Source organism: Galleria mellonella, unplaced genomic scaffold (genome assembly GCF_026898425.1).
Source record: "Galleria mellonella isolate WM207_F2 unplaced genomic scaffold, CSIRO_AGI_GalMel_v1 utg55, whole genome shotgun sequence".
NCBI classification, from domain to species: Eukaryota; Metazoa; Arthropoda; class Insecta; order Lepidoptera; family Pyralidae; genus Galleria; species Galleria mellonella.
The window spans coordinates 5,501,140-5,526,625 of NW_026442115.1; the positions used below are offsets into that span (position 1 = coordinate 5,501,140).

Consider the following 25,486-nt stretch of genomic DNA (forward strand, 5'->3'; position numbering starts at 1 on the left):
AGCAAATGATAAATTTTCTCTGGGTATTGCAGTTTTTGTGAAACAGTATCTACTTGTTTTGTTTCATTTCAATCAAAAACATACGAGGTTTGTCCGGAAAGTACGTATAAAAGTTTTTTAAAAATTTTATTTTACAATTATTCAGGTAAATCAATTTTATCCCCTTCAAAGTACTCCCCCTGTGACATAATGCACTTGTGCCAACGCCGTTTCCACTGTGAGAAGGCTCCTTGAAAGTCCTCTGGTTGTAGGTTTCTCAGCTGCCCCGTCGTAGCTTTTTTTATCTCATTTATGTCCCCCAAATGCCGCCCCCGAAGTACCAATTTGGTTTTTGGGAACAAGAAGAAGTCACACGGGGCCAAATCCGGCGAATAGGGGGGTGTTCGGTCACCGTAATGGAATTTTTACTCAAAAACTCACGGAACGATCTTGGCGCAAATTTTTTCATTTGAAGTTCGTTTCTTAGAATTTCGTGGACCACGGTTTTGCCCAAATTAAGCTCTTCAGCCACCTGTCTGACCGTTAAACGACGGTCCCCATTAACACAAGTTCGAATTCTTTCCACGTTTTCGTCGGAATGTGAGGTGGAAGGACGTCCTGAACGTGGGTCATCTTGAACGCTTTCTCGGCCCTCTCTGAATCTTTTTAGCCACTTGTGGACGGTTGGTTCCTTCACAGCATCATCCCCATAAACTGTTCTGAGATCGGCAAAAATTTCACGGCCATTCTTGCCGAGTTTCGAGAGAAACTTTTACGACGCGCTGCTCTTCAACGGAAGCGGGCTCCATGCCGACGGGGTTTCGTTAAGAGGTAACTTACTTCGCACCGCACGGCGGTCAGACAAGAACTGAAGCATTGTTAGGTACATAAGGAAGGGGTCCTGCGCTTAACTCCTCTTTCTCGCATTCCAGAACACTTTTATACGAACTTTCCGGACAGACCTCGTATGCCTAACCTAGTACCAGATTTTATATTCGTCTAAATTATAGACATCTCTCCTTCCTAGAAGGGCGGTAGAATACCGCCTTTCTAGGAAGAAGAGAGGCTGTCACTTGTATCTATTTATATAGGCGTTTATGTGGATTGATAAAATACATATATATTGCAAAGTGATTGAATGAATCAACTAGCGATTTAATAATAGGAGCGTAAAGTGATATTAAATTTTTTTCTTTACGGGATTTTATGTTTGCAAAATCTGCCGTCCCCAGGGGAATGTAATAGGAACCAAAGTGAAAGAGAAATATTTAAAAACATTTAACATTAATTTGATATGGGTTTTGTTCAGAACATAATGCATGCTCCTACTGCCAAAATTGCCTTGTGCTTAAGCGAATTAGTAAGTGGAATTAAGTCGTTATAGTTGTACGATAACCTGTTTAAACATTATTGGATTGACATATTTTTTTAATGGATAATGGAATGGTAAACCCATCCGCGCTAACGGTATACACTGACGGGGCGCCAGTGAGGGATGATAGATGAGAATGGAAATGCATGTCAGTTAGCCCATTGTGATGAATACACCTGGAATATAGCACAATGGTGTCCAGAGGGGACCATGTGGAGGTCCACCTGACAGGGTTTATCGCTAGTAATGGAACAGATATTCCGCATTACTAACAATCACCCCCCTCCTCTCGGGATTGACGTGTTAAAAACAAAAATCCCAAAAAAAAAGTAGATAAAAAGAATCTGTCGCCCCTTGTTTGGTTTCCCTTAGGCCGCGAGCTCAAGGGCTTATTGATAAATTCAGCACTAGTCTTACCGAATATATCTTGTTGTATGTTTGTTGTGAAAGCTCGGCGGCTGTGTAGAATGTAGCGTAAACCACAGTGTTGGTGATCACTGGACGTCGACGAAGCGACTCCCGCCACCAGCTCGCTAACCTCGCCGCCATTGGTCTCAGACGAGGTTATTAGGTACAAGGACCAAATCTTGGAACCAAACAAAACATATATTTTATAGAACCTGAAATGAAAGTGAAATTACAGGGTTCGGAAACATAACACCTATGGGCGATAAAAGAAGCCAGAAATAGAAATTGGAATTATGTGTATATTAATAGAAGAAACTTAGAAGACTAGGCCCATGAAGGGAAGGGCCAAAAGGAAATAGTAGAGTTGCGTGTCAATTTCGAATTTGGTAAATAATAATAAAAACTATGAATAGGTAGCATATGTGGCCTGTACTCCACAACACCTTAGTACTCTGAATAATGGTAACGCATAAAAAGTACCATGGAGTCACCGTTTTTTTTTTTGTGATAGCAGACACTTTCCTTCAGGTCGGCCGTAAACAAAACTGCTACTCTAAGTTTCATATTCTAACGGTGTAATTGATGGAAAAATGTTACAAGTACCTAGTATACCTACTCGTTATATCATAGGATATACGGGGGGAAGGTATTGTTAGTAATGCGGACTACCAGTCCCATTGTTAGCAATATACGCTGTCAGGTCGACCTCCACGTGGTCCCCCCTAGAAACCATCGTGTGAAATTGCAGTGTATTCACGACGATGAGCTAACTAACCTGCCCTCTTATTCTCATATGACATCCCTCACTAGTATTCCGCCAACGTATACCGTTAGCGCAGGCGGGGTTACTATACTACTACCGGGGCGCAAAAACACGAGTGAATCAGAGATACGCATGCAGAATTTTTAAATAAAGACATATTCCTTACTAGCAGTTTCCTGCGGTGTTGCCCACGTGAATCGGTATATAAAATATCCTATGAGTTAAAATATGATATATATATATATACCTTCATAAAGTTTCAGCCAAGTCAACTAATCAGTTATTTTATAGCATTTTATATGTGATTCTTTATATTGATACAATTTTTTGTTTATGAACCGAACTAATAAAATAAACACAATTCATTTTAAATGGAGCAAACCGCAACGCAATAGTGAAAACCGCATTCGAATCGATTAAGACGTTTTTGAGATTAGCATGCACAAACGTATTTATTTATTTAATTCTTTATTGCACCATAAATAAAAATATACAATGACAAGTGAATAATTAACGTACAATTAAATAAAAAAAAAATGTTCTATTGCGTTTATAAAGCCTTCCTATAATAGTTTTTCTTATATATCTTCCATGTACAGACAGTGACCAGTTACGATTTTATTATACGAGTATGTATTAATTGTTTTAAGTTTTCACGTTGGTCACTTTGGCAATTGAGCGAATTATTTATTTTAATGTTAATGCAAGTGCCTAATAAGGTATTATTATATATTGTGTGATACAGAAAGAAGCAATTATTAGGTCATTTGAGTCTCTTCTATTATATGCATGGTTACATTCTATTTATGATTATAAATGTTTCATCGTCTTCACTTCATTTCAGGAAACTTGGCTTTATAGAGTGACAAACATATATTTAATATATAGTAGTCTGTATTTTTTTATTTATTTATTATTACAAAGATTCAGAATTATAGAAAGTATGTTATATTAGCATTCAGAAACCACGTATGTTTATATTAATGCTAAATATTATATGTGCATTAAAACTATTCGACTTGTATTAACATCATGCAAGAAATATTTATTTAATTTACACTTGATGTTGTTAATAGTAATATTATTCCGTATCATCACTACATAGTATAAAACAAAGTCGCTGTCGCTGTCTGTCCGTCCCTATGTATGCTTTATGTCTTTAAAACTACGCAACGGATTTTGAAGCGGTTTTTTTTTTTATTAGATAGAGTGATTCAAGAGGAAGGTTTATATGTATAATACATGCATAATATTGTAGAGAAACACTGATAATTTTAGAGGTTTCCAATGTAATGTGATGTAATGTGCACCTGTGCGAAGCCGGGGCGGGTCGCTAGTTATACATATATTTATTATATATGTATGTATTTACTAAATATAATTTTTAATAAACAAAACCTCTTATGGTAGAGACCTATATTCAACAATGGACAGTTAAGTTAATAAACATATATTTATTATATATGTATGTATTGCTTATTCTACTAAATATAATTTTATTTTTTAATAAACAAAACCTGACTTATGGTAGAGACCTATATTCGTAGCTTTTTTTATCTCATTTACAATGGACAGTTAAGGGGGGGTGTTCGGTCACCGTAATGGATCAAATAATAAACAAAAATATAATTTTCCATCAACTGTCTCTTATTAATTAATTGCCCTCTCTGAAACGTTCCTTCACAGCATTTCTACGACGCGCTGCTCTTCAACGGAAGCGGGCGACGGGGTTTCGTTTACATAATTCTTTTGCTTATTCTACTGTACTCCTCTTTCTCGCATTCCAGAACACTTTTATAACTTTCCGGACAGACCTCGTACATGCCAGTTCCGGAGACTTGATTTTTATCTTAAATACTCGTAGCATGCAGTCTACTTGACCATGATAGGTATGTTGCCGAGCCTCTTTTATTACCTGTATCATTTCAGCTTTATTCTTTCTTTTCTTTAAATATTCTAACAAATAAAAAATAATTTTGATCATTGTCGATAAGTGGCGAGCCTGAATGTTCAGACAAATCTTGTTCTTCTATGATAACACCGTGTAAAAAACTGATAAGAGATGGTAAAAACGAAACAGTACTGAACAGTCATATCATATCTAATCATTGGCTAACAAGTCTACAAAGTTTTATTACTCAAAATATAAAGTGAAACGGTGCCACTTCGATTAGAACAGTTGTAAAAAAGATTAGGAATTTTGTATTTTTTTTTATACAACTTAGAATGGCAAACAAGCTGACGGCCCACCTGATAGAAAGTGGTAACCGTCGCCTATAGACATGAGCAGTACCATGGACATAACAGAGTATACTGTTTCGCCCGTGATACCCCCCATGCGTTGCCATTCCTTCACCAGGTAAATTCACGCCATATCCCACCCTTCAAATCGAAACACAGCAATGCAAACAAAACTGCTTCACGGTAGAAATACGAATGGCAAGTACTACAAGAAATAACCGATATAGTTTGCAGCGAGAACCACGTGGAGAATGACCTGATGGAATAGGGTATAAGTACCTATTAGTAGTGGCAATCACTTCGCCTCTCATAGGTACGTTATGGTGATATATAATTATGAACTCACATTTATGAATGATTGTCACATTGTTGAAGAGATTGTTAAATATTTTGCAAAAATGCGATACTATATAATTATTAAAGTAGCAGAAATGTTCGTTAACTATAAATAACTGTATACTAACGGTAAATAAACACCTAAATACATTTTGTTAAATTACGCAGACAAAAAAAAATATAAACTGTAAAGCGGTAATAGAAAAAGATCAAGAATATCTAAGTATAGCCCTCAAACTTTTATCTTTAATCCATATCTGTAGTTAAAGATAGAATAATAACGACGCGATATTATTTTTGCTTGCAAAAATAAATGCATAATACTCTCATAAATGTAATAAGTATATTTAAAATTATGTACATTTTTTATTATTATACTGTTTCTCTAATATATAAACATCGTTAAGTTTAATTATAAAACTTTCATTCCAAATTAAAATTAGTTCCATAAAATAGCTATGTATTTAATTATATTTAACTTTATAACACTTATATAAAAATATATTTGCCTTCATGTAATTGTATTTATTTAAACTTTAATGCACAGTGAAATTCTATGTACATTTGGCGGGCTTAATACCGGACGCTATTCTCTACTAGTCAACTATTGGGCAAACAGAGAAATAAGTAGGCGGTACATTTATGAATTGAGCAAACATAAAGCAATACCTAATATATTTATATATTATAAACTTATAATTAGACTAATATAGTCATATATATACATATAATTGTATCTAGGCAAAGTAAAAATGATACAGCGCCATGAATAATAAGATTCGCAATGTGCCTATTTACCTTAGATTATACTATTTACATACTACCTACCTACTTCCTCGTTCTAATAATTTAAAGAGCGACTGACTTACCTCACACGAAACGTTTTTTTTTTAGGAAATAGCAGAAATTACTGTATAATTCTGCAAATTGCATTAATTAAAATGTAGAACATACAAATTTATGTGAACACAACACAGGCGAAGCGTAAAGGAGAGTTAGTTAATATTTTTATATATTTTTAGGTTATTTGTTACACAAAAAAAAACACGACATTTATCAGCTATCATGCGGAGCGAACTAACGTTCCCAACGCTGTGTCAATTGACTTCAATAGAATAATTAAATAAATACAGCCAGTGATCTACATAAAATGCAAATGGAAGGTCAAACAAACAATAAAAGTTATGTTTTTTTAATATTAAGATATAAACATAAGCAAATGAGTCTATAACTTATGTTTAGATTTATGTTATACACGTAATCATCATCATCATCATATCAGCCTTTAACTGTCCACTGCTGAACATAAGCTTCCACTTTGGGGGATTTTGCCAGTAGTTGCCACGCTTTGCAGGCGGATTGGCATCCGCAGTTAGGCTTTAGAGATGATTTAAGAGAAACGCTGCTGCCCATCCCTCGCCCTCCCTTAGTCGCCTCTTACGACACCTATGGGAAAGGAAGAGGTGGCCTATTTTATACTGGGGCCGACACGGCGAAAATTATATTAAATAAATAAATACCACTAGACAAATAGCGCCATCTAGTTCCAAACTAAAAGATCTTGTACTATCGATATTAAACAACTAATAGAAATATTTATTTTTTCTTATAAATACATAATAATAATATGGTAAGTGTAATAACATAAAAAACACCCAGATCGATACAAACAGTCATACTCGCGAATACAAATGTTTCTATTGTACGATAATGAAACCCGTGACCATCTGATGATAAAGCGATGTGTTTTTTTTTATAGGATGATAAAGTAATAGTGACCCCGCCTGCGTTATCGGTATATACTGGCGGAGCACCAGTGAGAGATGATATGTAAAGATGAAGCAGGCCATTTAGCCCATCGTGACAAATTCAATAACAAATCAATCACGACGGTTTCCAGGGGGAACTACGAGGAGGTCGACCTGATATGTATGTATATTGCTAGTAATAGGGTTACTACAAGTAATCCCAACAATCCCTTTCCTTTGCTGTAACATATATAAAGTTACTTTTTTTACAATGTTTTCACAAAAGAAATTACCAACTAACGCCCTCACTAATCAAGTGGTTACAGAAATAACTAGAATCCGCTTAGATTTGACGTTTTCAAAACTCTTTCTTACATTAATAATTTTAATAGCAGATAGACGCATTGAAATACTAATAAATGATAATTATCTGAACCTTAAAAACAACCGAATAACCTTGATGAGTGTACATATTTTGAATTAAAAAAAATATTATTGCTAATCGGAAATTTCCACTTATTTATCTACAGAACCAAAATGTGTTTCTTGCTTATTCTAAAGCAATATTTTTTGCCAGACTATTCATATCAAATATAATTAGCAAAGCATGTCCGTGACGTGCACCTTTTTTAATTAATTTTTTTTATAATTTGAATTTATTTTTATACATGTTTTCTACGTCACCATTCATTTATTGTTATCTACTTGTGATTCTTTTGCTCTTACTGTGTCTTCACTTCTCTAAATATATCTTTATAATTTACTTAATAGAAAAAAGTAGTTTTTCCACATTAAAAAGGTGCAAAATTTATAAGATAAAATCAATATGGAAGTTATAAAGGAATCACTCAAAACTATTTATTACGCAAAATTGTATGAAAAAAATAACCCGTTTCTAGAAGCATTAGTATGAAGACACTATCCATATAATTTAGATTACATATTATTATATTAGGATAGGACCTATAACGTATGTAAATAAGTTAAATTTATTTGCACTGACAGGTTTACATAGATATTTTTATAAGAACCACCTTAGAACCCTTTTGAAGATATTGCAAATACGTATTTTATGTAATAATACAATTTCACTTTGGTATATTTAACTAAAAATTTATGTACAGTCTATGGTAGAGCCAGTATTTCACATTTAATAAATCCGTGAATCTTTATTAAATATATTACTCAAAACTAAATTAATAAATTACTATAAGTTTTATTTAGGTATATTTTAAAACTTTATACGACATAAGAATTCTGTGGTGTATAATGTTCGAAGTATCTATTATATAAACTTAAAGAAGCCTACCATAAAACGTACCTTAAAACAAATTATAATGAAGTATCTCGTGACGATAACTATTACTATTTAATTTGTATATAATATTTTGAATTTAAATAAGATATGTAAAATTTGCGAATCCCTTAGTTTCTTCTTAACTTAGATAGACAAAGCTGAACTTTATGGTAGTGGATCGTAAAATTTGAATCGTGCGGCGTGAGGTAGGTGTTGCGGGGCGCCGCGGTCGCGGTACCAGGTAACAGGAGGTACGGCCGCACTGTGCGCCGACAAAGAGGTAGCGTGGACAAAACATTCAACAGATGGTTGCAAGAAATATTTTGTTTAATACAACTTTACTTTTATACCTTTTATTTTAATGTAAAATTCCTCCGTATTTAAAATTACTTTTATATTAAATTTGAATATAATTAAAGATATTTGCGCAATTATTTTTTGTAAGAGTAGTTTTGATAAAGGCAAAATATTGTACAACTTTGTAACTTTATATTGTTATCATTATTAAATTAATAATTTATATAAATAAAGAAAATTATTAGGTAAAAAATTTATATTATTTAGTACGCTTTGCTCGTCTCTATCTTCTATTATTTTAATTTTCTACTCTAATTCTTGACTTTTTTTCTAAAATACTACTACAATATATATATAATAAATAGTTTTCTATACTTAGTAAAAAATATACTGAAATCTGATTTTGAATTCACAAACTTCAAACGCAAAAGGAAATATTCACAACGTTTACACTGGGAAAGTAGACCAGTGTGCATTCTTGAAACAGCGATCGTCCTCCCACCCACATAACTATTTGTCTCTTTCATTTGCCATGAATCTATCTCTGTCTTACTATACATTCAGTCACCGCGGTACACTAGCGTATTCTGCAAGTGTGTAGATTGTGCGCGTAATTTTTAACATTCGTAAATAAAAACCCGTTTCTACGAAGCGAGCTCTGCGTTTTATGAATTTATTTTATAAAATTGGCATCATCTGTATTAAAAACAGTGAGCTACAAATATTGTGCCAGTTTTGTATATAATTGATGCGTTTCGAAACAGTGACAACAAGTTTTTCTTGTGTTGTGCGTTCGGTCCTTGAGTTGGAGGCTCTATCATCATCAACAGCGCTTGCTTGCCCTGCCCTTTCTTATTTTAGGAGGCAATTAGTAGTCAAGGTATGCTTCTAGTTCGTTTATATTCATACATTTAGTTTATTTTATAATTGCATGCAGTGCCTGTGAAATGGAAATCTCAGATTTCGCAGAGCAAAATTTTAATTAAGTCTCTGCATTACAACTCTACTTTCTTTTATGTTTACTACAGTAAATTTCATCCATTCATAACTTTCTTTAATATAAAATGTATGAGTATTATTTGAAATACCATATATTTTATATATATATTTTTTAATTCAGTATATTCCTACATCATTATCATTTTTAGATGTAAGTTTGTATGTTATGGTTTAGCTGCGACCTTTATGGCACAATGGTAGGCACGAATGTTTGCGTAAACGAGACCCTGATTTTTTACTTTTCTTATTTAGGAAACGAAGTTTAAGTTAGTTTGGATCTGGCTGTGATTGTAGATGTTTGTTATTTTGTTTCTTACAACGAAGCTTATAATACACTATCTCACTCTTAAATTGAGGACTAAAGAATTATAATACTAGTAATTAATGGGCGTGTTATTTAAATAAACAAATACCTACCTTAATACGGAAATGTTTATAATATTTGTATGCATATAATTATCATCATCGTCATCATCATTCTCAGACTATTAAAAAAATAGTCATCGCCTAACATCATCCTGATAAACATGTATTATTACAAAATCCGTAAATTAAATCGTAATAAAAGCACGTTTTCATAGTCCATTGTCAGGTGCATCGATTGTGCAGACGCAGTCAAGTGCAATACGTTAAAAAAGGGGAGAGCTATCAATTGTTTACTCTACTACCTGCTTGCATGCTTCTATTCAATTATATCTAAATGTTAGTTTTATGACAACAAAAAATAGGTTGATTTGAATAGGTAACCATACTCCTCATTCAAACACCTTCCCAGGGTGTGAATAAAGAATAAAAACAAATATTTTTACCGGATAAGTAATAAATAAAAATAACTAGTAGTTATTAGGAAAAACGAATAACCCTAAAAGTTGTATCAGTTTATTACTGTTGCTAAATTAACCATTTCAGGTTAGATCTAGCCCTTTTTCTGATCTAGCTCCTTGTATTTTTATTTAGTAAATAGATCTAAATAATAAGTCGTCGAAAAAAAAATTTTTTTCAATTACAACCGAAATTAAGTACAATGTTAGCCATTTCTTATATTTTATTTATTACTTTTGCGATTCTTTTTCTCTATTTTATAAATAATAAGCACAATAATAGGCATATAGTATAATATAGTTTAGCTCAATTTTTTTCTAATCTAGCACGAAAACCTGTTACCAGAAATAGTACAACACTGCAATTAGAAAAAAAAATCATTAAATTAGTAGCATTTTGTTAATTATAATACGCTATTAATAGCTATGTAGCTAAATGAAATTTGGTAATCATTTAATTACTAAATTTCATCATTAATCAATCATCATCATCATCAATGCTCGCATGAGTGTTGTAACTATTTAGTTATTTGGCCGAAATTATAATCAAATTCACAGCGAATGTTTTGATGCATCTCTGATTCACGCTATTAGCGCGTCATTGTGACGTTCCTGTACAGGTAAAGACGCGGACAAAAAAATTTTTGCCTACAAAAAAAAAACGAAATGCCCCGTGGTGTTAACCGTAACTTGTATTGTTGGGATTAATAGTTGAATTTACTTATTCATTAATATGAAATAAACTGAATTATTTTCAACACTTGTTTTTTATTAATGAAAATATTCATTAATTAAATTACTACAGACGCTCATGTGACATAGACGTAAGAAGGTATCTGCCTAATTATATTACTAATGAGATTACAGAATCTAATTACATTATATACTTACCGACCTAACAAACGTAGCTATTATTATTCGCCGATATACGTATATAGCATATAAAATAAGTACACGCAAGTTCTTGAATACTTATAAGTTACATAGAATACCTACTTGTAAATCTTCCTCTATAAAATGAAAATTAGATAGCGGAACATGGTGTGACTTCTCACTAGCATATATTACCTTGCATATACCTTAACTGTTATAGTAGAGGTAGATTTACATACAGACTGACTGTTTCGCAAGGCTTTGTTTGCCTGCACCAATATATAAAATGTCCTGTCCGTTAAGTTAGGATATGAACTTACTGTGGACCAAATTTCATTCAAATCCAGTGAGTCATTTTAGCATGAATAGTAACAATAATATTATAAGTAAAATTTAAAGTGGTAACTGCTTCACCTACGTGAAATTGTTACAGCTGGATACTAAATAAGTTTGCAAAAATAGGAAATTTTTAATAAGAAGTGTGCACAAAATTAGAAATACAGTGACTAGTAAATTCTGATTTAATTTTACAGTACATAATGGTACCTACATATATTTATAAATAGCTATTATTATTTATTAATTATCCTTGTCGAATTGTGTATTATTTACCCGCAACTAGGTATAACTTAACTTATTAAGGAGTAGGTATATTTGTTACATTTTACTGCATATAAATACTTAGTTAAAGTTAGTACTTTTACCTCGTTTTATAGTAAACAAGCTTTTGTCCGCTACTTCGTACGCGTAGATTTTTCCAAGTAGGTTACCAATTCTAGATGGCATTTGAAATAAAACATACCTACACCAGATAAAGTCTGGTTATTACCAGATCTTCCCGAAACACAACTCTGAAAACCGTATTCAATTTGGTGCAGCAGTTTTAGCATGTTGCCAGAATAAACAAATAATCAATAATTCTAAAACAAATTGTTTTAGCAACTATTGTTCTTATGGCAAGCTCTCATTTTGTTTTAAATTTCCCTTAATTATGTATAAGTGTTAACTATTTACATTTTTATTATTTCAAAACGACACCTATTAAAAAATCATATAAATAACAAAACATGGTTATATAATTTTGCTTGCTCTGCATCCAAATAATGTTTTCTTTCCATAGTTAAAGAGACTAGAAATTAAAATTCACATATTCATATTCAAAAGTTTTTAACATAACATAGCATTGTTTTAAAACACTCTCAGTTTCTTAAATTTCACTTCAATAAAAAGATATTTAATTTTTTCCACATTATTATTTTCGTCATAGAAGACAATACGTAATAACAATAAGAGAACTGTAAGGGAGTAAAATGATGTTGTCGAATGTAAAAATGTAAGGTTTTCTGCAACAATGCAGATTCACAGTATTGTCTCGAGACGGATGTAACGGATTTATTGAGGCTCCACACAGCAATGTCACATTGTTACCTACAAATCTATGGAGTTTAGTGTCTCATGGCGCCAAGGCGTGAATATTTAACTATACTTTGATTTTTTCATGTTGAAACTATGCCTCACTTTATGCCAGCCAGCGTGGCTGATGATGTTGGTGTTCCTGAAATATATAAATATGTGTTAAAAAAAATCAGTTGTATTGTTTTAAAAATTTTGAATTTATGTAGTTTCGATGACATTTCATTTTGATCGTTAACTATCCATTGCTGAGCATAAGCCTTCCTCATTCGGGGAGTTTTGCCAGTAGTTGTCTCGTTTGGCAGGCAGACAGGCAACCGCAGTTTGGTTTTTAAAATTCTATTTTTCATTAAATATAACAATTAATTAATCACCATATTTATTGGGACCTGAAAATAGATATAGTTAAACAAACTCTTAAAACAAACGAAATGGGCAGCAGCGTCCCTCTTAAAACACCACCAAAGGCTAACTACGGTTGCCAATGCGCCTACTAAGCGTGTCAATTACTAGCCATCATCTTGTATCATCATCAACATCTGCGAGCCGGATTATCAATCAACTCTTGAATCAACTATTAGGAATTAAGTTATAATTGGAATCCGTTTACAATAGTTTTCGTTGAAAAGTTATAGGTACTAATATGCATCTATCAGAACAATATGGAACCATTATATATACCATTACCAGTCTGTAGGCGACAGATACCATTTTCCATCAGGTTGTCAGCTTGTTTGCCATTCTAAGTTGCATAAAACAATTATGTTGCTAATACTGAAATTCGTAAGTGCAAAACGTCTTAATATCGATTTATTGGAATTTATTCAAGATTAACACACCAGGTTGAAATATAAAAAAAAAAAACATCCCGCCTGAGATGTTGAAAAATATGAGCACATCGTCAATCGAAATGACTGTGTGTTTACTAACTTCGCTCTCAGTTTATAAACTACGCTTAGTGGCTGAGCATGTACGGCTAGCCGCGTGATTAAACATGTGCCTAGCCTATTAACATTTGTAACAGTCTATCATGTTGTTTAGTAAAACTAGTCACTGATCCCACTAATATATTATTAACATGAAATTACATGGTAGTTTAGAAGGCACACCACCTAAATCCTTAGAAATCGCAATCTCATAGATGCTACAATGTAGGCATAATGTCCATAGTACTGTTCATGTCTATAGACGACGGTTACCACTTTTTAATAGGTAGGCCGTTTGTTTGCTTGCTATTACCAGTTATATAAAAACAAATCACGCTTATATTATATCAAGAGAATAATATGTACATATAGACATATATGTATAAATTATATTACGTTTTCCTAATTCAGGAAACGCCGCAGACTACATCTTGTAAAATTTCTAATAAAACAACGTTAACGTTACATATTGATGTAAATCATTTGCAATTTTAAATTAAGCTATAAAATTATCTTTTATCTTACAAAACGGTTGCTTCAACTTAATCTTTAATTTCAGCTCATCTTGTTTCCCAATCTTGTTCGGTGTTAGTGCAATTCAGAAATTACGTAGATTATTTACAAGCACGATACAGTGAAAGTGTTTAGAGACAAATAGCGCTGTCGGTGGTTTTTGTTCTTTTCTTATTGGTTCATTTCCGGTGATTTATATTGTATATTTAAAAGTGGACAGCTTTGTATACATAAATCACTACAGTGATTAATATAAGCCGACTTCAGTCCATTCTTGAATCTACACCTTTCCCATAAGATAAACCATGTAATATTTGCTGTTTTTAGATAATATCCATACACCGTAAAATTAAGATGTTTGGATATTTGTATTTTATTACTTAACATGCGTTAGATATACATATATACTGATTCACGTAAGCGAAACCGTGAAAAATATATAATATAGAGAGTTGCCTAAAAAGAAAAGTCGATGTACTTCTTACTGATGTTTTCACTTCATGTAAGTAATAAGCATGAAACGTCACAGTTTAAGGATAAACTAAGCCAAAGTCCAGAGCAAATAAAAGCTTATTCGAAATCTGAAAATAATTTATAAATCTTTTATACTATTTTATATTATTATGTAATCGATTGATCACGTTACTGCATAATATAATATATGATCTTTATGAAAAGTTCAAAACTTATTTTCATTTTTTCATTATATTTCATCCACAGTGGACTTGGGTTTGGTATACCTATTATGACTAACCCAGTATTAGAACACATTAGAGCTTATTGCTTTAAAAATGAGATTAGATTACATCACTGTAGGTACAAAGAACATTTATTTGGCCCATTTTTGACACGAATATTTAGGCTGGTTTTTCCTGTTTAAAGTCTGGTCTACATATCTAGCATACTTTAAACAGGATCCTCCTCTTAATTTTAAAACCAGAATACTGACGTAATTATACTGTTTTCTTATTTACTGTAAATGATACAATTGTATGAAATGATCACTGATACAATATAATTAGATATGGAAAAATACCTGCTTGCTGACAATATTTTATGATACGACTCTGTCGAGGTAGGTATGTGTCTTCAATACCATTGTTTATAAGGTTATTGCCCAATTGACGTTGTTATTCCGTTGGGAATGCAACGGAAGGGCGGACCCTTTATTTCCCACGATGTCTCGCGAGCGAGGAAGCCTTACAAAAACTGAGTGCCTCAGTCCCCTTTCCGCAACACCTCAGTTTCAATGTCGCGGAACATTGCTCACGAGACATATTAGGGTGTTTTTATAAGTAAAATTATACTTTAGAAAGTTGTGTTTAAGAATTTTGTAGAATACTAACTGTAATTCGCAGCATGAATCAGTATATAAAGTATCCTATTTTCTATGTAACCTAAGAATATAATAACCTATCCGTGTACCAAAATATTATTCAAATCTCTTCTATAGTTTTTGGATGTTTACCTCTTAACAAACTTGCATCCATACATCATCATCATATCAGCCCTCTGCTATCCACTGCTGAAGATAAGCCTCCTACTTGGAGGGTTTTGCCAGTAGTTGCCATACTTGGCAAGCAGGTTGGTAACCTCAGTGTTGTTTTTAAAGCTACTGTCTATTTCTTGACCATTAAGCTCCCTTTGTCATCTCTTACAACACCCACGGAATAGGAGGGGTGAACCATTCTATGCCGTTCATCCATACGTACGTCCGATTTCGGTATAAACAAAACATTAAACTGAGTCCGAAAATTCGGAATTTCATTTAATGACCCCCAGTATTCCATGTCCATCACCACAGGCTAATAGTTATTGTTAAAGAAAGTATTGCTTCAAATATTAATATGAAATGAATTTTAGTAATACAACTTTGCTATTTCAAAGTACCTTTGTATATTCGAGCTTTCTCTACAGAGAAAAGAAAATGTCATGTGTACTGCAGTACCGATGTATCGAAGCAAACACCGTTAAAGCTGCTTTCTCATCGGCTCAATACACATCCATATTGCATTGTGCTGAGAAAATGTCGCGCTATTGTGTATGTATTTGTAACATTTTTTTCTTTGATGAGTCTAGTGTAGGATTGATTGGATACAGAGTTGCAGTTAATATTTAAGATGATTTTTTTATGACTTTTACTTTATCACCATACGAAGAAACATAATTGAAAAGAATATAGAACGATTATAAATATCTGCTATTTTACATTAGATTCAAAAGACAAATATAAACCATTTTCTTGAACTAGATTCGTTACTATAGATTTTATTTCTTTACTTCACAAGTCGTAATATTTTATTAATTCTTTGAAAAAAAGTGAAAGGTCAAAGTTTAACAATTTCTTCGAAACGAATAGATAGAACTATAGCGACAACCCTACCACTCTTTCTGTAATTTCTTAGATTAGATCGCAATCATTTGTAGATAAAAATGCCTAACCATACCTCCCTTTTATTTTATTTATTAATTAAGTTAAAATTTGAACCCAAATTACACCGTTTCGAATAATCAGTATACATTAAATAATTGTTTATGTAATTTTATTCAGTCGTATATTAAATACAATTTATTCAATAAATCCGATAATGCAGGGGGCGTTTCATTTATTTGTCATGTGTTAGGATCAAATAACATTGATAAGCAAATACACCGTGAACAGATATAGCATATTACAATGTAAAAACAATCAAAATGTTATACAAAAGAGTATAAATATTATTCAAGGGATCATTTTGACTAATTAAACATTGGAAGATATTAATTCCAAAAAATCATTTTTTCTTCACAAGTTGAATATAAATGCTGCTAAGATGGAAAATCAGATAGAACTGTTATATACATTTAGAAAATGAAATACTAGTAAATATAGTTAGTTTCGTGCTTCGAAGAGGATTTAAACCTATTACCCATTAAGCCATGTCAACAATAATATAAGATAAGAAGGCGATCTAGAAATATTTGACACAAGAAAATATCACCACTCAATCCTTACAATAAGTGGCAATATAAAGAACAATCTATTTATTCAGTATGCTATTTTTATCAATCGTGAGTCTCGAAGATTTCATCTCACTACGTCGAACGGATCGTTTGGATCAGCCAAAAAGTATAGGTAAACGACCAAGGTGAACGAACATTCATGTTGTAATTGACGTAAATAGCAAGGAATTTTAATGGAACATAATACTTTAATTGTATTCGATACGGGACCATACCATATCCAATATATCGATTGGCTTTTATCACGACTTTTAGCTGAATCGTAAGCAACGATTATATTTTATTATTCGATTAATAATAGCAGCATGTAATAATTATGTACGTTTTAATTCCTTATGTACTTTCACCTATTAGAATCATCACATTATTTCAAAACAAATCCAAAGGTTAATACTTTTATTCCATTATCGCTATAGAAGTATAAACGCTAATTACAACAGGAATATGCTATACGGATGCCGCGATGACACTCTTGCACAACCAGTTATGCTTGCTTACAGAAATTAAATGGTTTGCATTCCATGACCATGATTAAACACAACCATTGTTTGTTTTTGGTCACAGATTTGAATTTGGGTTAAACGAATTAAACTAGGTACTACTTTCGAAATAACTTAGTAACATTTTATAAAAAAATTCTAAATTGAATTTTTGATCTAAATTTTCTTATACTTGAATATTTGTTGCTTTACCATAAAAATTGTAAGAAAAGTTTTTACATTAAAAACGTACCTAAATAAAAAAAATATTATTTTATTATTAAAGAGACATACGTGAACAACCTCCCTCGATAAAGATGATTCACTTCAAACATTATTCTAAGACGTTTGTGGCAACTTATGTAATTTCATTTCTCGAGGATTAAAACATGTAATATATCTTGCATTAGTATTCACTGTCTTACCTTTCAATTAACATTTACCTTGGCTATCTTACAACTAATAGGAAAAGGAAGCACTAATAAAGTAACAACGCTTTTACATATTGTAGCTATTGTGTATATATTGAGATACTGAATTATAACTTTCGTGTATTTTCAGAGAACCATATTATTATGCACTATCTGTCTATCCTGTGGCTTCACCTGCGTGAATCGTATATAAAGTATAAATGTTGTGTGTTAGGATATAAGCTGTGTACCAAATTTCATTCAGATCTGTTCAATAGGTTCTGCGTGAAAGGGTAACAAATATCCAAATCATTACCTCGTCGTTACAAACTTATGTATTTATTATATTAATGTAATTCGAAAAAATTGTTTATTTTTTTACAACTCAATATCGTTAAAAATATTAATGGAGTGAATGACATATTATAGCAGTTATAAACTACAAAAACATTCACACACATAATCACAATTTGTAGTAGAGTACAAGTATTTTTGTAATATCAATATGTAAAAATATTCAATTACCTATAGAAATCTGTTTTTTTTTTTTATGAATCCCTCACATCATCACAGTTATTAATTCAAAAATGCAACATCATTGTTACATTCGTTTGGACTGAAATAAATATAAGCAACATTGTCGCGGTGCTTAAAGTATCTGAGTCACAAGAAACCCGTTTCCATTCAAGTTGTGATATCATCATTCGACTCGAAGGCCCTGTGGTCTGACGACAGACTTATCGTTGCCTTTAAACTTTTACTTTAAATATATATGGTTATATATTCTACTTAAAAAAAACTATATTCATATATGTGTCGCTCCTAACGTTTGTATTAAAATAAAGTTTATTGTGTTATTTTTAAAAAAATTAAATCAATATGGTAAGATTATTATACCTTAAAAAAGCTATCTACTTCAATCGTGAACACACAGACACTGATTGTCTTTAGACACATTATTTTGAAAATATTATAACATATTAAGTATATCAAATTTTATACCCAGACTTGCGTATGTACAAGTAGTTTTTGTTTAACAACAACGAATTGACACCATCGACGTGTAACAAAACAAAATTCAAACGAATTGGCAATCTCCTTCTTACAAAGAATCGATCTACAAAATTTTCAGCAATTGTAAATCGATATTTTTAGTAATAATTGAAAAAAAAAAATACTCAATTTTACACATTTTTTTAAAAAGTCCAGGTTTAATTGTAGTTTCTTAAAATCTTTACAAAATAAATAGATATTAAAGTTAAACTAAAAACATTTCGTTGTTTCGTGTTCACAGTTTATAGCATACCTACTTTAATATCGCATAGCAAGGTTACACCGTACATACATATTACTTATTTAATCAAGAATACAAAAAGTCTAACTAAGGTTGCTGTATTCCACTAACACCTGAACAAACATTCAACATAGTCGCTGTATTGACATAGTGTCTACATAGCACACTTTTGTTTCAGTGCAAAGCCATTTCCAGTGTTAACCTTGACAAAAATTATTTGGAAGCAACTGTTCCAGATATTAGGTACATATCTAATAGTTCAATTAAGAAAATGTATACTAATATTGTAAAAATAGAACGGAATTCGTTATATTTCGATTATTTTTTAACGGATGACAATGGATTGAAACTCCGCCTGTACTATATGCGCTGGCTGTACTATAACTGGTGTCCCAGTGAAGCATGTAAGGTGAGGACAAAATAGGTCACTATCATGACGAATTAATTCATCAAAAATTAACTAAGAATAGTTTCTAGGGCGATAGCGTAGAGATAGTCCTAACAGGCTACTTTTCTAGCAATAGGGTCACTTGTCACTGCTACTAGCAGTTCCTTCTTCCTAAGTTTGTTTATTAATACTTGACGCTTCAATAGTCCAACTAATCGTCATGGAATTTAATAATAATAATCTTTATTGGAACCAAAAATATTTTTGTTATTTGCCAAAGGTAATATGGATAAATAAAGATTTAGGATAATTATCATTCCTATCAATCTATATATTTCGGTGACGTAGAAAAAGTCATGAATAAAAACTAGTGTATAATAAATTGAATCCCATGGTGATTATTCGTGACTAAACTGAAATTGACAACTTTCTACAAGAAACATTTTTTTTAACTTGTAAAGGCAAAGGAATAGACAACCTGCTTGATGGAAAGTAATAACCGTAGCTTATAGACAAGAAAATAACCATGAATGAGCACATAATACACAATAACGGTCATGGTAAAATATCTTCATAACATTTTGAATTTATGGAGAACGTAGTGGTCTAAAGGTATATTATTTCTAATAGGCTTAACAAAATGATGGGTATCTCAATTCTGTTATACTTTTTAAGGTTTACCTTATAATTTCGGCATTCATAAACCCATTTTTTTTAACTAAAAATATATTGTGCTGTCAGACTGGTCGGTTGGTCAGGAATTGATTCAGTAATTATGTCTTTAAATCAAAATTGATGATTTTGCCACAATCGAATTCAGCTTTTTATGAACACAATCTTACATTATTTTATACCTATTATATACTATACGGATTACGGGCATTAAAATCCTGCTGTATTAATCATAATCGTAATAGGCATTATATAACCTATTCCCCTAGACAAATGGCAAGCGAATCCATCGGTAGAATCGTCATTGCAAGCGAGTCCATGAAATAGAATGAGACATCGGACCTTGCTATCTCTTCCTACTCGCGATGACAAGTCCATTGATGGATTCGTTTGCCACTTGTCTAGAATTGCTGGTATTACTTGCATATATAAATATACTAATCTATTATTATTAAAGCTATTAAACTCAGCAGATTTTGAAATATATATATATATATATATATATATATATATATATATATATATATATATATATATATATATATATATATATATATATATATATATATATATATATATATATATATATATATATCTAAAATGTGCTTTAAACACACTATATTGATTGGTTTCCCCTTACTTTTATTTCTTTTATTTTAAATGTATTGTGCTTAGTTTCCTCTTGGCTTTTAAAGTATTTGTAAGATGAAGAATAGTACTGTCTGTACTCTTACTTCGTCGCCATACAGACTTCTCGTTACACGCTATATAGATATGCATCCGTGTTATTATTATTGGCATCACATACCGTTGGTGTCGCCAAGTACGCAAATACTAATTGAGTGTTAATACTTTGTTTTCCTATTTTTACAACGTGTAGTTCGATATTGATCCTAATTCCTATCAATATTTGGAAATTTGTAAAGATATTTGGATATTTTTTACATATTGTTGAATGGAGTATATAGTTCTATAGAATATAGTCTCAACATACTAAATAGGATACTTACTAGCTCTTATCCGCGAGTTCGCCCGCGTGATTAGGATATGTTTACTGACTGGGTTAAATTGTAGCCTATATTCTTTCTCCATCCCATATAATACTGCATGTATACCAACTTTGAGTGATTGGTAAAGCCGTTAAGATGCTATAACAAACAAACAAACCCACTTTCCCATTTATAATATTAGCAAGGATTTATAATTCTGATTCAAATCCGTGGGATGTTGTCTAGTCTTGATTAATTTATTATTATTTGCAATAACTTGGACATTCGATACAAACAAAATTGTTCCGTGTTGCTACATTTCTAAATTTGCAATACATCATAGATTTCTCGTCTTCATCTAGCTACCAATAAAATTACGAAAGTAGATATGTTAATATTAAAAAATTATAAAACTCAAGTTTCTAAACATCAGTAAAACATTTAATCAGAACTGTCCACTATATCCTTACTTAATATCGTAAATGTGAAAGTTAATTTGTTTATTTATTTGTTAATTCTTGACGCCTTGACTGAATCGTTATGAAATTTAATATGCATTCGTATTATATGAGATGAGAAGAACATAGACTATTTTTTTATACGAATCAATGAACGTAACTCGGTTAGGTGGACGAAGTCGCGAGTAAAATGTAGTAGATAATAGATTTTATACATTTATATGATTATTAGTTTGATCGCCAAGTTCGTTACTGTAATTAGGAAAAGAATAAATTATTAGAAAAAAGTAACCTCGGTTCATTTCTATCCCTAATGTTCCATGTACGCTAAATTTAATGACAATTGGGTTGAACCATTAAGCCACCAAGAGATAACAAAGAAACAAACTTACTTTCACAAAACAAAAAAAAAACTTGGCGTACTCGCAATTCAGTACCCATTAGCGAGGCATATTGATTGACCGGAACAAAACAGTAGCATCTCCATATCAAATAATATTACTGCAATAAAATATTACAAGTTACAGTTACAAATACAGATTATTCTAAATATACGTACATTTCGATTTAGTAAACAGATTGCATCTAAAGTAATCTAATCTTTCAAAATCGTTGAGAAACATCAACGTGCCGACGAATATTCTTAAATTACAAATAGCTAAAATAATTTATAGAAATATATGTAGCTTGTAAATAATCTTAAATTATCGACTAATGAAACAGCACAATATCGATGTATGTATATGTCGATGATAGAGTAAAACAAAGATTCGACTATAACAGTCGAATCCTTGTTTTATATTTATTTAGATTATATCTCTGTTTTTTTTTTTTATATTTAGGATTTATTTCATATTTTGAGTTCGCCATTTATATACCATAAACAATAATATTTTTATTCAAGAAGCTTAATTACAAGCATTTTTGAATTAACATTATTTTATGATTCTACCACCAATTTAGAATGCAATACTGTCAATATATAAACTTTATTACTCCCACAATTAAGACTAATTAAATAACGATACCGCATTTTATAAAATCCAAAGACGTTCAGGCCACATACTACGCCAGACACCCAAGAACCCATGAACATTACTCTCTTCTCTATAGCAGTTGGACAAAACAGATACTTAATTAGTGCGTGATTAAACCTTGTTCGTGACATTTTGAACTAGTTGCATAAGAAATTATCTGGGTCCTTATTCTTATGTCAGCTGTGTCCCACAGTTTTTTTCGCACGAATAAAGATTAAATGTCTTTACAATTTCTTTTAAATATTTTCAACTGTTTAATCGCGATTGAATATTAATACATTAATTAACTGATATATATATATATATATATATATATATATATATATATATATATATATATATATATATATATATATACTTTACATTTATAACATTCACAATTTTGCTATAAATTTTTAAACCCATAGATGTTTGTATAACACAATATCTCACGATAAAAATGATATAAGTTGAACAGTTTTATCTATTGCACTACTTTTAAAGTTACGAAATAGTAAATAGAGACAACTGCAACGTATTCAACGATACCACAGATAATATAATATTATATTATATATGAACAATACGTATATAAAATAATGTGTCGAAAAATTTTCTCAGTAAACTTCGTAAAGACCATAAATTCGCCTATATTTTTTTTTTGTGTAATATCTTCGCCTATTCTCAACCTATTTAGATTTTATCATGTATTCTATACGATTTACTCACATGTTTATCTCATATAAATTTTATCACAGTTTTTTTGCAATATAAAGTCTTACTTACAATAATTATATCATCACCTTTGAAATATTTAACACAGCATTACCATGGCTACTAGTAATTAAGTCTAGTAGAGTACTATAGTACACCAAATAATTCATGCAAATAGTTCAGACATATATACCTGAATTATTTGCATGGAATAAAAATTATAATCATAGTAGATGTCTTGTGGGTCATAAAACAAATAAATGAAATAAAACTTACATTATTTGTATTTCATATAGAAATTAAATAATTTCTGACGTCAATAATTTTATTTTCCATTGTTAAAAATGTATAAGTTTATGCTTTTGCCTACTCTCAGTCTATGGTAATAAAATTATATATAGATATTGTCTGTGGAATATAAGTGAATAAATAAACAGCATTATAAAATTATTAGTTATTTTATTGTAAATAAATATCCACAATATAATTATTACACTGCCATGCCGCAGATTCACGCAAAAATAACTCTGTCGTCGTGAAAGTGCATAGCGTCCCGAACTGGGAATCATTTTCAGTTCTTTGCTCTCTAAACCCCACAACAATGTGCTATTCATAGCCCTCACTTTATTTATTTACTAGATGATAGATAAACAGATCTATCTATTATTCTTACATCGGATTCCTCCTTCCAAAAACTCGTTCTAGTAATAAAATTAAATTATATGTAATATTATATATGTAAATTGTATATATGAATTATAAGTATCATATAATAATAGGAAAGTTAAAAACATTAGTAATTACGGTCTTTTAAACTCAGACAAAAGGGAATTCTTATTGCGAAGTTAAACGTAAATATATCTATCGTATTTTTACGTAAAAAAAAAAACAATTTTCTGCAAAAACCATTAAAAAAATACACATATATCGCGTGTTATATACGCTCAATACAATATGTCCTATATAATTTTTCACGTAAACATGAAAAACACATTTAGTACCTATTGATCGCTAGGTCACATTTACAGATGGGCAAAGCACCGGGTTTAAACCCGGTGCTTTGGTAAAAACCCAATAAACACCCATAAACTCCCATAATCACCCAAAAAAATAGGTTTTTACGTATTTTTTTGAAAATATGTAAGTAATACCAATAAATTATTTTTATAAATTGTATTGATCAATTCTACAATATTAAATAAAACGTTAACTAATAATATTTCAGGAAATTTTAAAAATCTATATATAATAAAATGAAAGTAATTAATTTTCAGTGTTTTCATGTTGCAGTTGATCAACATGTTGGCCTTTTGCTTCCCGTAGATACTTTAAAATTTCTTCATAACACCTCGTTCGCACACATGGCCGTATATATTTAAATTCTTGAGCCACTAACAGTCCGAAATACTCATTTCTTTTATCCTCTTCTCCATAAATTAAGCATTTAGAACAGTTTGTTTCTTCTTTCAGTAAATTTTCTTTTACTTTATCCTCGTTTTTTTTCTTTGTTGCGACGATGCTGGGTAAATCATCTGGACACTGGGTCTCACTATCGCCAAATATATTTGGAGATCGGCTTCGGCTACGGCTTGGCAGACATTTTTTTCTTTCTACAATTTTAAATTAAATTTATTAGAATAAATGCTTCGAACACACGCGATCTAAGTACCTTTTGTGTTTATTATACCTTACCTACCTAGGTATAAAAAAGTACTTACGTAGATTTTCTTTTATTAACTGTTTTATACGAAGATCTTGATCTCTCAAATTAGCATCCATTTTACTTCCAGTGATTATCAACTAAATTAATAATCCACAAAGTATTAAATAACGTTTTTATGAAATATTTAGCACAAAAACAATACCCTTTAAATATCGATCGTCAGTAACTGTGGCTGACTTACCTATATTCTAGCAAGCAGGACTGCCAGATGTGAAGGGGAAATCCCCAATAAATTGTTGCATGTGACTGATGATGTGAGCATGTTCGTTTCATAATAAAAATGTTGCCAGGTAACCAAAAAGTCGTATGTTTTTGTGCGAATTACGATCATAATCTTTACGATCGTATATTAAA

The 25,486-nt window shown here is 31.3% G+C and overlaps 3 protein-coding genes across 4 annotated transcripts in view; 2 read left to right on the forward strand and 1 right to left on the reverse strand.

The window, feature by feature from the left end:
- The window catches only part of LOC113521420 (uncharacterized), a 14,667-nt gene extending 13,893 nt beyond the window's left edge, over positions 1-774 (forward strand). Inside the window, exon 9 of the mRNA XM_052899046.1 lies at positions 88-774. The gene's annotated coding sequence lies outside the window, so the exon portion shown is untranslated. The remainder of the gene's footprint in view (positions 1-87) is intronic.
- LOC113521494 (mpv17-like protein) overlaps positions 1-8,312 on the reverse strand; it is an 11,558-nt gene extending 3,246 nt beyond the window's left edge. Inside the window, exons 1-2 of one of the 2 annotated variants that reach the window (XM_052898947.1) lie at positions 8,169-8,312; positions 1,769-1,937 (exon numbers count right to left, since the gene is read on the reverse strand). In XM_052898947.1, the coding sequence (XP_052754907.1) occupies positions 1,769-1,900 (132 nt within the window). In that variant the 5' untranslated portion in view covers positions 1,901-1,937; positions 8,169-8,312. Of the gene's footprint in view, positions 1-1,768; positions 1,938-5,968; positions 6,190-8,168 lie in introns of those variants that run through there. The other variant, XM_052898946.1, reaches the window with a different exon arrangement.
- A 679-nt stretch (positions 8,313-8,991) lies between these two features.
- Positions 8,992-25,486, forward strand: part of LOC113521418 (rab11 family-interacting protein 4) — a 92,047-nt gene continuing 75,552 nt past the window's right edge. The window contains exon 1 of the mRNA XM_031912679.2: positions 8,992-9,321. The gene's annotated coding sequence lies outside the window, so the exon portion shown is untranslated. The remainder of the gene's footprint in view (positions 9,322-25,486) is intronic.